Source organism: Athene cunicularia, assembly GCF_003259725.1.
Source record: "Athene cunicularia isolate RWA chromosome 2 unlocalized genomic scaffold, athCun1 chr2_part1, whole genome shotgun sequence".
In the NCBI taxonomy this organism is placed as follows: domain Eukaryota; kingdom Metazoa; phylum Chordata; class Aves; order Strigiformes; family Strigidae; genus Athene; species Athene cunicularia.
The window spans coordinates 9,270,610-9,285,005 of NW_020799095.1; the positions used below are offsets into that span (position 1 = coordinate 9,270,610).

The window sequence follows — 14,396 nt, forward strand, 5'->3', positions numbered from 1 at the left end:
GGGAGGGGGGGACGACAAGGCAAAAAAAAAAAAAGAAAGACGAGAAAAAGAGAAAGAAATGTGCAGTCCTAGTTTTAAAAGCTGGATGTTTCCAGACACCATTCCATAAAGTAACTTTAGGCCCCTTTCAAACAACACAGGCAAGGAGGCATAATAGATAAGAGTTCTGCTACCACTTCAGTCTACTTTCACAGATGGAGATAAACTTACTTCAATAGGGACAGCTGTTGGAGGCACAGGAGTGTACTGGGGAATGTAGGTCCCTTGCATAGGTGCAGCAGCAGTCATGTACTAGAACAAATCAAGGGCAAATGAACATTAGAAAAAACATCATCAAGATACATAAAACCATATTAGAAGCATGACACTGGTTCGGTTTCCCATTCAGAGTTTTGTAGGAATTACTTAGCTATTAAAAATCATAATCTTGAACTTCAAAGTCAGGTCATATCTGAATATAGGCAATACTAAACATCTTGCTGATTAGATACAAATTGTTCACATGGCTTCTAAAATTGAGAGACTCCTATTTGTACTTATAAAACCACCAGTACACATGATAGCAACACACAGAGACACATATATATATATACAGTGGTTACAGAGACAGAAACAGTCTAAACTATCTTTTGGAGTCTTATTGATCTTAACTAATGACACCTACAAAAAAATGAAGCATGAAATTTGACAGGTTTATTCCAGTCTATATTTAACCCTCCCGACAACAGCAGTTGAGTTTACAGGGATAGAAAGTTGCAGGGGGGAGATGTGATCTGAGACAGGAAAAACAAAGTAAGAGGAAGATATATCTGGGAGTTTCTCCTTCTGTACACAGTATCCCTAGCTAAGTTTTATAGCTTATTCTTAATATCCAGGGATCTTTTCTAAGCATTTTGAAACTTCTGCAAGTTGTTATTATAGCAGCATTTTATATTAGCTTCCCTAAAATACTGTCTCTTCCAAGCACTACAAGACAATCTGTTTTAAAATTCGTGAGCGCATGTGATTTTTGCCATTGGTATGACACTAATCTCTTTATATATAGCACTTAAAAAGCTCTTGAACTGAATGCAACGCATATTGTTCAAATCTTCAAATAAAGTATTGATACTAAGTTGTCAAATCTATATGTACTTTTCTTTCTACAATCCAGTCCTAACTGCATGTCTTCACTGACAAGAATCTCAGGATGTGCCCAATCCCACAACTGACTGTATGACACTTCCACTACATGTTATCTTCAAAGACACACCGAAGATCTGAATCAGCCCAGAATGTATTTGATGAATTTTAAAATGAGTTAAATATAGCTTTGCTTCCTGGCAGAGCTAGGAAGTGCTTGCAAGATTTTATTCCGCTGTTTATAGTAAAATTTACATTTAAAGCACTCTCTCACCTCAATTCTAAACTAACTGGATGGTTTGATATGCCTGTCACAAACATGCATTATGAAATTGCATAGTGGGGTGCAGACTCTGCAGCAATGCTGAAGAAAGGCCTTAGGGAACTAGAACGGCACATTTAAGAATCCCACAGCTAAATTTTGAAGTCTTCATTCAAGTAGAAGAAAAAAAAAATACTTAGATGAAATTGTTTTCCATAGAAAAAAAAAATGGTGAGGAACATAGGTGACATAAGACTGTATACTTGCAAAATGAGTAGCATATTGTGTTGAAAACCACTAGAATATTTTTACTAAAATTCACAGTGTTTTCCTTAACTTGAGCAAAGAGACGGGAGTGTCTCCAGCATCTGTGCGCCTGTATTGGGCCATGTTTTTCTGCAGCTCCTTCTTCTTGTTCTTCAGAAAGAGAATGGAATTCAATAGATTTTTGTGAATGCTAACCCACCAAAGACATTAGGCCAACTATCCCTATTGTACTTAGTACAGTCAGGCTATTCTCTTGCCTTATGGATTAGGAGCTAATGAGAATGTTACACCAGGGTGTTCCAGAGCCGCTTCCGCTTCATTCATTCTGCTTTGTAATGTTGCTTTCACATGTTGGGACGACATCTGCTATGTAGCATTGTTCTAAATGTGTCAATATTTAACATTAACCTGAAGCACTCATTCTTACAGTTCTGCAAAGACGTACAAGGAATTTAAACACCTACACAGGTTAGCTTCACTCAGACAAATATAGAGAGATTTTAATTAAAAAGTGTTAATTTAAAGAATAAGGTGGCCTCATTCAACTTGGACTTCCTCTGAGTTCTTCCTTGAACCCAGCAGAAGATCAGTGCTCAGGCTCTTATACGGTGCAGCTTTCTGCCATTCTCTTGCCTTACACACAAACACATATGAGTTTTAATACACAAATATCAAATTATTCTGCTGCTCATTAAAGTCATATCACTCCACTTTTTGCAAAACCCTTTGGCACTGAGTTCTGTAGCACAATAACTGAAACTGTCTAGGAATTAATTGGTGTCTTTGCTGACTCTGCAAGCAGTGCTCTTAGTACTTGTATAGTTTCTTACCTAAACTATTATTGTTTACCTCTTGAGGCAGATCCTGATCTTACTTGCCAGACTACTCCATGGTGCTTACTTCACTGCTACACAATCTCTAGGGGAAACTTCTGTTGACTTGAGTGTGACTGGTGGCCCTGGCCAAATCCTGCTTGCTGTGATCTTTCTAGACACTCACACCTCCCCATAAACTCTCATTCTAATTTTTCTTGCACGAACTTTAACTGAATTCATCCAAACAGCATGTGATTTACAGTGCTGGAGACCAAAGCTGTCTAGTTACTTGCCAGACTCCCTGAAGAACTGTAAGGATGTGACTTCTCCCCTGTATATAACATTCTGCTTGTCTAGATGTCCACTGTAATGGTGGTTCAACCTTTTGATTAAAAGATTTAGAGCTCAACAATTAAAACAAATGATGTGGGCCAAATTAGTTCCACCACTGGCATAAATGAAGACATATTTTTTGTGGCAAAGAATTTGGTCCTAGTAAAAGTTAGCCAAGGCTCAATCCCACAGAGTTCTGCTGCTTAACAACTGGCCCTTGACTACACAGCAGCAGACTGGTCTGTATTACAGGTACACACACTGCGCTTTTCAAATGAATAGCCAAACATATTTAATGTGCTTGTCTTTATAAATGAAAAGATACCCTCATCATTTCAGAAAAATGCAACTGGGTCAAAAATCAAACATGCTGTCGGGGCTTGGAACTGATTCTCAACCTCTAGATTCTCTCTCACTGAAGGATCCATTGAGGCTTTGGTAAAAAACTTTACAAAACTATAAAGGACAACTAGGGCTTAGTTCTCAGAGACACACAACTGGTCTTCAGTATGTAAAGTCCCCTCACATGCACAGGGAGTCCCAACTGAGACCACATGGATTCAGGAATGTCCGCCCTGCTGGATCTGTTTTCACCATAGGAAGCCTAGTGCTGAGAAGATGCTTTAGTTTCGTTTGTTTGCTCACAGTATAATGAAAAAGAAAGACAGATTGATTTTTGCTATAACTGACATTAGCTCAATCAAGTTCTCATGTATTTCTTTCATTTATGAACTACATAATCCTAATTCTCTGATCTCGCATTAAAGATTACATAGTGCTAAGGCACAATGTCAGTGTCAATACTTCCATCAATGGATTTGGATAAGGCAAGAGTTAAATTTTTTTCATGCATATTCACAGTGGCTGTCAGCAGAGGCTTCCTGAACACAGCTTTTCAATAGCTTCCATATCCAGCACACACTGAGCCCACTAGAGTCTGTGTCTCTCCCTGGGTCCCCCAGACATTTTACCTAGCTATTCTGTAAAACGGTGTGCTCTGCATGTGTTGGAGTGAGTGCTGCCCACACTGGGAGGTGGAAAACAGCTTCAGAAAGAATTGTAAGATACAGAAGGAAAGTTAAACATTTTATATCTACCCTGCTAAGAACCAGCCAGGATGAAGATTCTGCTCTAAGGACATCCCTTAGCTGAGGGATTCTGTGGTGATGCAGCTCTGTGAGAATCACGGGTCCTGTAGATATATACAGTCTGCATATGGCTTCCTATCTACCTCGAAAAACTAACGTAACTTGGAAGTAGGCAGACAGCTAACTAAGATCTATTTCAGAAGACCATCACTGAGATTTCTTTTCTCCATGAACTACACTCACTAAAATTCTTTATCCACATCTATGTGTGAGACAGCATGACTCACATGCTCAGCTTTGCAGTAACCAGCTAATTCCACTAAATATTTCATGAAATACTGTAAGCACTGAAAGGACAGAATCTGAAGAATCCAAATCCATTCTTTCTTTGTCATATATTTCCATCAGAATTAAAGATTCTTGAGCTGTAATGTGAATGGTCATTCAACAAAGTATGTGCAAGGCAGAAGAACACTGTTCATTCTTCCACAACTGTACAGGCTTTGTAGGTCTAAAAGTAGAAGCTGCTTATTTCTGACAGTGAAATGAATAGCAACTCTACAGGCGCAGATGATGGATCTGGAGGGTATAATGGAGCCTTTCTGGCACTCCGTTCCTTTAAAAGATGGTAATTTCTACTACAGAAAGAAAAGAGACATTGCTGGTGGCACTGTGCTTTTAATTTGTTTGTAAACTATTATTTTCTTCATACAGGATATAGAATGTATGTTCTCAGCACTGAGGATGTGCAGTATTGTAATATAAAGCATGCTTTACAGTGCCTGACTGTTTGATTCAGACTGCACTTATCAGGGCACCAATTTAGCCTATATGCTACATTAACAATTCTACTCACACCTTGTGCAGTGGGGCTTTTGTCTTTACCTTTTATGAAGCTGCTTAAGTATGTGAAAAAATATATAGCTAGAAAATGAGGGAGTAGTAACATACACTTACACCTCTGCTCTCCTTTCAGGCATTACCCTCCGTGCCTACAAAGAGTTAAATGAAAGGAGGTGACAAACCAATGAGGAGGTGCGTTGAGGGGACAAAATGAAACTGTGAGAAGGATCATGTTTAATTCAAAGAGCAACATCATGTCTTACAGATCTGCAAACAGTGGGGTATCCCAGCTTGGCTCCAGCAAAACTCCTATTAAGCCTGCAGCAAACACTAAACCCATAAAGGTAGCAGGCACTGGGAAGAAAAAACAGGAGGAAGGCAGCTGCCTGCACCAGGCAGAGTGAGGGAGCATGTTGCAGTAGGATAATTCACCCATCAAAGGTGGAGCTGAGTGACCTGCAGCGAATTTGCAGGAGCTTGTACATCGAGCCTATGGCACAGGTAATGTCCATTTATTCATTTGCCCTAGTAAGCCTCTGGCCTGCCTTTCTCTGGCACAGGTAATGCAGAGTCAGGCAAGTGCCTAACAGCTGAGATACATAGCAAACACCTCTCACACAGGCTATTAGCTACCAAGAGTGCCTGAAAGAGTGAGTGCCTCCTGCAAGACCTAACAATTTCATTTACGCTGCCAGAAGGCTTTGGCCACACACTTTGTTTGAATTCTGAAGCTCATCGTTTAGAGAATGTATAAGAAACCACTCTAAAGTACAATCCTATTTATAGGTCTAGTTGCCTATAAAATAATACAGTTGTGATTAGAAGATGGCTACTGGATATACATTAACTCTCTTGGCCACTATGAGGACTCAGATTTTAAATTGACAAGAGTTAGTAACCTGATCAACCTGATTGAGTAAGTTTCCTTGTATAAAGAAAATCAGAGAGAATTTACAAACTGAGACATTAACATATAAGTTTGCAGTAGAATTGGAAACCTCGAACAACACTTACTCAGAATTACTAAGACTTAGACTCACTAAGGACAAGGGGCAACGAGCAAGGAGTAAATGTTAAAGATCTTTTATAAAATCAATGTGCAAATGCTGCTTTCTGATGTTTCACTTTGTTTTTCTATAAATGTATATCTGTAGCAAGAAGCAAAGATCGCTTTCCTTATTCCATCAACTTCCGTGCTCCTGAGAAGGCACAGAGCCTTTTCAGTCAAGGTGAGAGCCAAACTGCAGAAGCCTTGTACCAGCATATGATGATAAGCATTTACACCACAGTAGCCTGCTGAAGGGGGATTATATGGGACATCTTCTGTGAGTGAATGCTAACCCATGTGTCTTAAATGAGCAAGGATTCTAGAGTCTGGTCTTCAGTGACTATTTGTGGTTTCGTATCACTGCATGAGCTATAGCACAGTGATAATGACTTAGCTTTTTAGGATTCTCAGAATTAATGCCAGGGTTTGTTTGTGTTTTTTTCAAACCATCTGAGAAGTCTAGACACTGCATCACTAACAGAATTATGTGAAAACATTTGCATTGCTGGAAAAGTGAAGGAAATGAGACTGTTGGCTGGATTTATTTTTATCTCTCTCTCTCTCTCTTTTTTTTTTTTTTTTTTTGTCCTCCCAGTTTCAAACCTCTTTCCATGGGAAGAATAAAAATTGCATCTCCCTCCAACCATTGTGAAGTGGTTATAGCTTTAATGAAACGCAGAATAAAACTGCTGCTTTTCTGTTCCTGGCTCCACCTTCTCATTTGAAAATACCCTGCTCTCCAATAGAAAAGAACATTGGCTTGCTGTGTCCTCTTATACCATAGTCTGGTATGGAGATGTAGGAACTCAGGAAGAGAAAAGGACCATCTAGTTCATCAGTGCCAGTGGCAGTGCAACGAAATGCAATATCCAGCCGCCACAGTTTTCACTTTAAACTTCAAATATCTTTTGCTACCCAGAAGCATTCTCATTTTCCAGCTCAATCCTGTAATTATTCAATGACTGTTATCAGTCTTAGTTTTTCCCAATTAAAGAATGTGAGAATAAAAGACATGGAGTTTTTGCATATATTACAATATTTTTGGTAATAATTATCAGCCTGGCCTGAAATATAATAATATAATTCTATTTTCCCACACAATTACTATAGTCCCATCAAGAATAGCACTGTCATTCAACAGAATCCCATCACTGGGCCACTGCACTCATTGTTCAGGCAGAGAATAGAAATCTTTACAAGATTTAAACTTCCTTCCCTGCTGCTCAGTAATACAAATGTATTTAGGAAGACCAGCTACAACTTCTCTTTCAACCTTCCCAATGAGATGTTACCTAAATCTCTGATCAAGTTAAATGAAGGTAAAGAGAATAGTAACTCCAAGAACTATATTTACAAACTAATCTCTTTTTCTCTTTAGGAGTTCTAACCATCCTTCACAAATCCCTACCTTTGGAAATCAGAGTAATACAAAGGTATAAAAGAAACAGTACAGATGAGCTAAACCCCCCACAGCTAACAGGTCTTTTCTTTATTTCTGAAATTCAGGCCTGCTACTAAAGCAGAGTGATCAGGACTAATCAGATAAACACTATTTAGAGTAAACAAATGAGAAAACAGTCAGATCACCACATACAGATGTTCATGCTCTCACTAGCATACAAAATCCTGTGTTCATAAAAACTGTAGTTAATGCAAACAGCACCCCAGGAATATCTTTAGAAACAGATAAATACAAAACTGGCTCATTCATTTTAACCACCTTTAGAGTCTAAAGGCTAGCATTACAAAGGAACTTGGTGAAAGTCTCAAATTGCTTTCAAATATCTCACCAATGTCTGAAAAGGGAGAAAATGGAGGAAAACCCACCAAGGTATGAAAATTAAGTTCCTATTTTGATTGTATCTTTCATTAAAGGCAAGTGAAACTTCTTATAGGAATACTTCTTTATAACAAGCTGTTCAGATTATTTTTATCAGTTTATACACGGCTATGGAACTTGACCTCAGAGTGCCAATGATCCTTGTGGTCCATGTCGATGTACTTAGGTCCATGATATTTTCACTCTTGTCTTCCTTGTGACAAAGCCTCCACTGTAGGCACAGATCTATGGAGGCTGCACAGAAAATGTAGACCGATTCTCCATGTATGACTGCATACATGAATAGCCTCAAGATGTGAAAACTGCTTTTTTGCATAATTTGAATAATGCCACAGGTCTGATTGATACATTTGCAAGAGAGCAAGACTACTCCTATGCTTAAAACAAAGGCTTAGTCTTTTGTTGTATTTTCAATTCTTAATTCTTCAGTTCTTTTCTATTTCTCTACAAAAGGGGCATTTTTAATTTTTTCTAATACCCTCTATGTACCTGTTCTGTGAATGTGCACCGTGAGATCTCTGAGGTACGTTTTTGAGCATGGGTTAGTGCATGATTTATTACAGACTGTCCTGTCTGCAGCATCCTATATAAAACCAGGGCACAGTGACTGTATCATAACAAAAGAGTATACTGCATCAGTCTTGGTCAGTCAAGGACAGAATCACTGAGATTCTGTCACATTTATCGTCTTCTTTCAGATCTTGTATCCTGAAGAATAAAGGGATGATGCAGCAGAATTATAACTGCTTCTGACATAAAAATTCCCTATGCACCCCCTCGGTTAGAAATTCTTAGGAATTTCCATCTGAATACAATTCTTTCAATTAGTCCCTGATGAATGGCTGCTAGTAAGATGAAAGAAGATTGATCTGTAAATTTTAATATTTTCAACATAAGTAAATAAATAAACATGTCAGTGAAACTCTCAACACATGAGCACATTAAGCTATTATTAATAATATATCCATTTATATGAACAAATAATTGTTTTGTAGAGGTAAACATGCCTTCTAGAGGCTATTAAATCTCCATGAATTTGACGAGTCTACAGAGAAGCAGACTACTGTGTGAAAATGTCCATACTGTATGGATGAATTTGTTGTTAAACGAACAGGAGAACTGCTTAGACTTGTTAAATAACAGTGGCTCATCAATCACAAACACTTTATATTTGGTCTTTCAGACCAGACATAAGAGTGGGCAGCTCATGGGCCAACTGTCCAAAAATGAAGCAGATGAAAGCAAGGACAATTAGAAGCTTAAAAAAAAACCCCAAACCCCACATCACAGTAGAAACACAGAAGTCACCTGAGTATTAGTGTTTCTTATTAACCTAGAAACAGGAGAAATTTCATCACCTGCATGAAAATGCAGTCATGCCTGACAGATGTAAGGTAGTAAGATAATAGCGTTACACCACGGAAGTAAAAGTTGGATGTTCTTAGGAACAGCTGAAGCACGGTATTGTTTAGCCCTTTGTCTCTAAAAGGTCCCTAGAATCCAAAATATTTGATAAATTGTAATGTAGGATATCACTGGTTAAAAAATAATAAAAGAAGGGGGAAAAAAAAAAAAGAAGAAAAGAAACAATCTCAAAACTTTATAAAAAATAGCTGTCCAGAAGTACCCTGCATCTAGTGATGGAGGAGAACTTGCCAATTCAGTGAGCCCAAAATACCTTGCAGACATCACATGTGGTTCCTGTTGGGGCTTACACTGGAAGTTAACAGCAGTACCAGGGATACCTTAAAAGCTGGCCTTCCTGTATTGGTGGTGAACATGCAAGTCCAGGCTTAGGCAAAGGGAAACACACTCCCTCTAGGAAATGCTGGGCCTTTATGCCTAAGAATGCAAGGAAAATGAGCCTGATGCCAAGTGTGCGTGGCCAAATGTCCTGCAAAGGATGCTCAACACAGAGTTGGAATGGCTGAGTAGGCAATTTGCAAGCCCCAAGACTTCCAGTTCCATCTGGATCTTGGGTGAAGCTCTGGGATGTTCTTGCCTCGTTCTGCTCACCTGGGATCCAGTAGTCCCTGTTCAGTCTTTGAGCCGGTACCCTGCTTTTCTTTCAGGGCTTGCCTGACAACATTCCTGGGGTTTTCTGACTTGGCTCCCAGGACTAATCTGGTCCTCAGTAAGCAGACCTGGAAGCTGACTCATTAGGAGATCTGAAAGCCTGCCCAAAGCATCAGACATGGTGAATCTGCTCTGGAACATGAAATCCTGGAAGTGTTTTGCAGTTGCTGCCTGAAAGCTGACATGGAGCCGGAAAGCAACCAAGAGGGATGTTTAAACCAGTGGGCAGCTGCCACAAGCTTGCGAAGTATATTTTGTATGTGAAACACCATGAGCCATTGTTTCCAAAAGTTAATTTTTGCTTGGAATTTCTGGCTCATGAGAGATTCTTTCTTTTTTGTTTTGAGTTTTTAAAAGATGAATCAGAATGAAACCAAATTTCATAAAATGAATTTCCCACAAACTGGAAAACATGGATGTTGCTCCACAAGCTCTTCTATCTGTAGCTTGGGCAAAAGGATCAGCCACGTTCTTATTTTGAACAGGGTGGAGATAATAGACAATACCAACCTTTAATGGCTGGTGGCAACTTCAACACATTTAAAGTACTACATTTTAAAATAATACAGTACAAAATATTGTTTCTCATTAGCATATGAAGTGGTCTTTTAAAATCTTTAAACTTACTTACATGGCCATTAGCTTTGCTTACATGGCAGGGCTCTGGAAGGTGGTAATAATAAGCATTTTTATGAGGTCTTCCTTTTCCCTACTTTCCACAAACTCTTGAAATTCTTGTGGGAGAAAGGTCCTCTTAAAATCAGTGTTAATACCCTACTGATAGAGCATGTCTGAGTAAGAGTATTACAGAGTCTGCCCCTCAGTAAGTTAATTATCAACTGTGGGAGGATCTCTGAGACACATCAGACTGCATCAGCTCCAGGGCTGCATAACCAAAAGAGAAGCCTTGTCTTTTAGCAGGGTGCTTGCTAAGTGGACTGAACTATATTGCCATGTCATGAGCTTGTCTACCATGTAACGACCTGCTTACAGTGTTTAACTCCTAAACTTACTTTGTGGTAAAAGTTACACAGAATCTCTCCCAGTTTGTCATTCAAATTACAAGCGGGGAGGGAGTGGAGGAGGAAAGATACCAAAAAGTAAAAAAAAAAAGAGAAGAAAAAAAAATACCCAATGCTTCAAAAACCAAAACCTCCTTACCTCAGCCCTTCCTGTTTTGTCATCTAATCATTAATCCCCTCCTAAACTGTCCTAAAGAGGTCCCTTTAGAATGTCTCCCATTTTTGACTACTGAAGGTCTTTCACACTATTTCACTGTATTATTTTCTTTACCTTGTACTGGGACACTCCATTTTGTTGGGATAAGTGTGATCAGCACTGCTGATGAACCATAAGTGAAGCAGCCAAGAATGCCAGCTTGATATTTCAGCTCTGAATCTCACTTTGTACAGGTGAGCAACTTAAGACCTAGGAAACCTGAAGTGTATTTTAAAAAAAAAAAAAAAAAAGTGCAAGCACCTATTTGCCATAAGACATTGTTTAATATAGCTTTATGGCTGTGCTTGGTACTTATTTTCCCAGGAATCACACTAGCAATGCTTGCAGAGGTCAGTAAAACAGATGAATTTTACTGCTGGTGGAATAGCAGCATATCTAAGGCTGTTCTTTGTATTCCTTCAGTGCTAGCTTTCCAAAGGAGACAGAGTCAGCTCATATACATTCAAAATATATCCAATTGCCAATTGGTAGAGATTTGTGCTTTAACACCTTCTTATAGTTCTGGACAGTATAAGCACAAATACTGGTGTATGAATTTTAATATTTTTTAGGGCTAATAAAGTCCAGACCAAGTGAAAAGCAATTCACTTCAGTGGGGGAAAAAAGCCCCTCTTAATCAGTCTTGTCCTCACTCTCAGTGTACTGATTGTAAATAGTTTTAGACAGGATTAAAAAAAGCATAGCAGCAGTTTTAGGTAAACACTTGATAGACGACTATGCCATAAAGGTTGTTCTTGTTACATTTTTTCAGGTTAGCACATTCTGTGAAAAATTAAAAGCAAAGCAAAATGTAACAAATTCTTGCTAACTTCTTTCCCTCCCTCTAATTCTAACAGGAGACGGAATATGAGGAGGATAATCCATGCAGGGAATCAACATTGGGGAAGACATTAATACATGTACAAACACCCATATTTCCTCCTTATGAATGCCCTTTATATGACAGAGCTGTCCAAACAGCACTTAAGGAGCAACAGCAAAATGCTTGACAGACAGGCGTGATAAGTTATGGCTGAAAACGTTTGCTTGCCAGACAGAAAGGGTGACTTTTTTTTTTTTTTTTTTTTTTTTTTTTAAGGTAAACTCACTCCATGTCCGCTGGCACACAGCCATTTTTCTATAAACTCATATTACTATGCTGTATTTCTAATGGATTGGGTATGGTGCTTTTCCATTTTGCTAATGAGAAAAGCTAAAGGCCATTACTTGTTCTGATTAAGATCCTGAGGGAAGAAATGTGATGTGTATATTACCAGGCCATACGTAAAGGAAGTATGTGGCATTTCTAATCAATCAGATGAAGGGTAGATAGAAAAAGTCTTATCCTGTGACTGCAGAGGAAGAAGATATAGGGGGGAAAGAAACCATAGAAAGTGTCTTTAAAAGGTGACTTACGGGAATCAGTTATAATGATATTAGTATGATCAATGACTACGGCTACTATCTGGGAAGGATGTAATTATCAAAATGAAAACTTCCAAATGGGAAGCCTGATCAAGGGCAGAGGGCCTATCATATTTCTCAGAGCACTGTCAGCTCTCATCCAGGCAATGTATTACCATGTCCCTCACAAGTATTACCACACCACCAGGTTGAGCTACGCTTCCCTGCGGTAAGAGCAGACCCAGGGAGTGAGGGGTTGTGAAACTCAGCACCCAGCTCAAAAACACGGGTAAGTCTTGGCCCAAAGGCAAATTCAAGATAAGGAAAGACAAGGCTGGGAAAAGGGCAAATGGAAAAGAGAAAAGTCCCAGTCATTAATGGCTTTGAGAAAAGTTTTGCAGTGGTACACATTTTAAAACCATTTCAACTGAAAGAAAATAAATGTTGTAGACCAGTGAGCTATTCATCACAAAGCAGATCAAACAAAGAAATGTACCAAGAGATGCATTGTTCAGTTTGCAGAAGGATACGCTGGAATATTTTCTAAGATGTTTCAATATATAATTTTTACATGTTTAATCCTGATGGCAAGAAGTTTTTTCAAAATTATACCTGATTGAAATACAAAGTCTGGAGACATTTTTTCATCCCTTTTTCAATGGCTGCATGGTTACACCTTGAAAATGCTACAAGACACATGCTCCAAGTGGCAAATGAAATTAACAGAGCTTGGAGATGGGTGTTCTAAGAGGCGACAAGATCCTTTGAATGCGTCATAACACATAGTCAGAGCTGTAGCCATATTTTTAATAATATATTATTTTCACAGAATATTATAAATCACTGCTAAGCATTGAAACATAAAAATTTTAAAATACTCCATCCTCTCAAATGTTATTCCATATGACAGATTAATGAAATATTGCTGTCAGTGATGGCAAAATTATAACAAGTGATAAGGCCAGCAGGAGAGATAGTCTTGTACCCTCTCCCAAATTGGTATTAGGGCATCTAGCTTTCCTCTATGGGACACCACTGCTTCTTCACAGATACTTGGGAACGCTTCAGATAGGTCCACCTGGGAATAAAAGAAAAGGCTGTAGAACTTTTGCCCATCTGCTTTAAAAGAGTCGTCATAAGTAACACTAGGACTGTGAATCTGGAAAACTTCTTCAACCCTTCCTTTCATCAGGAAGCAATGCTGAGAGACATATTCTCTTAAATGTCACTGGTGACAAGGCATGGATGCCACATACAGAGTTGGAAAAAAACAAGAATCACAGCTGAGAAAACCCATCTACAGCTATCAAACTGAAATTCAATCATCTTTAACTTTTCTTAAAGGTGTATATTTTAAAAAATTCCACACAGGCCCTAACAGGAGTTTTCAGTGAACTTTCCTCATCCCTCTGCTCCACTCGTGAAAAGGAACAAATGCTGCACAAATGCACCTCATCTTGTATGGGCAAGTCAGCAGGATGGGGGAAAACAGCCTGGCCTCTACTAAGTGCTGCAGCCCAGTCAGAGAATTGTTCTTCTCAGAAGGATCCTGAAGAACATCTATTTCTAGGCTAGGTTGTCCTTTCTGGTTCTTTGATGCTGGTTTTGGTTTTGGCACATGGTCTGACTGGAAAGCTCAGACATCTTTATTCTGCATTGCCACTCAAGGATCAGCAAAATGTTCCCTTTCTGCTTTCCTTTTACACTCAAAAAAAAAAAAAAAAAGGATTAAGTGCTGTGCAAATATTTGTAATGGAGAAAGTCCTAACTGCATGACAGATTTTTTTGTCCAAGAATATGACAGCAGTGAGAAAGTGGCTATTTTTCCATCAAATAAATTTGTATCAACACCTTTAAAACCATAGGACTTTGCATGATTCACCTTACAAAGAAGGATCGCTGCTGACATACAAGTGTTATACTGAACTCTCAAGCCTCACTCCTAAAATACAAATTAGCAGAGTTAACATTTAGAAAGTGTAAAACTGGCTATTCCTGAAGCTGCATAAGGGCATTTGCAGATTCCTCTCACTTAGTGGCTGATGTCAGGGACAATGAATTTATTCTTAGGGTGGAGGGG

The 14,396-nt window shown here is 38.8% G+C and overlaps 1 protein-coding gene across 1 annotated transcript in view; it reads right to left on the minus strand.

Moving 5' to 3' along the window:
- The window catches only part of RBMS3 (RNA binding motif single stranded interacting protein 3), a 593,296-nt gene that overhangs the window by 2,781 nt on the left and 576,119 nt on the right, over positions 1–14,396 (minus strand). The window contains 1 exon segment of the mRNA XM_026842748.1: positions 211–291. Within this exon segment, the coding sequence (XP_026698549.1) occupies positions 211–291 (81 nt within the window).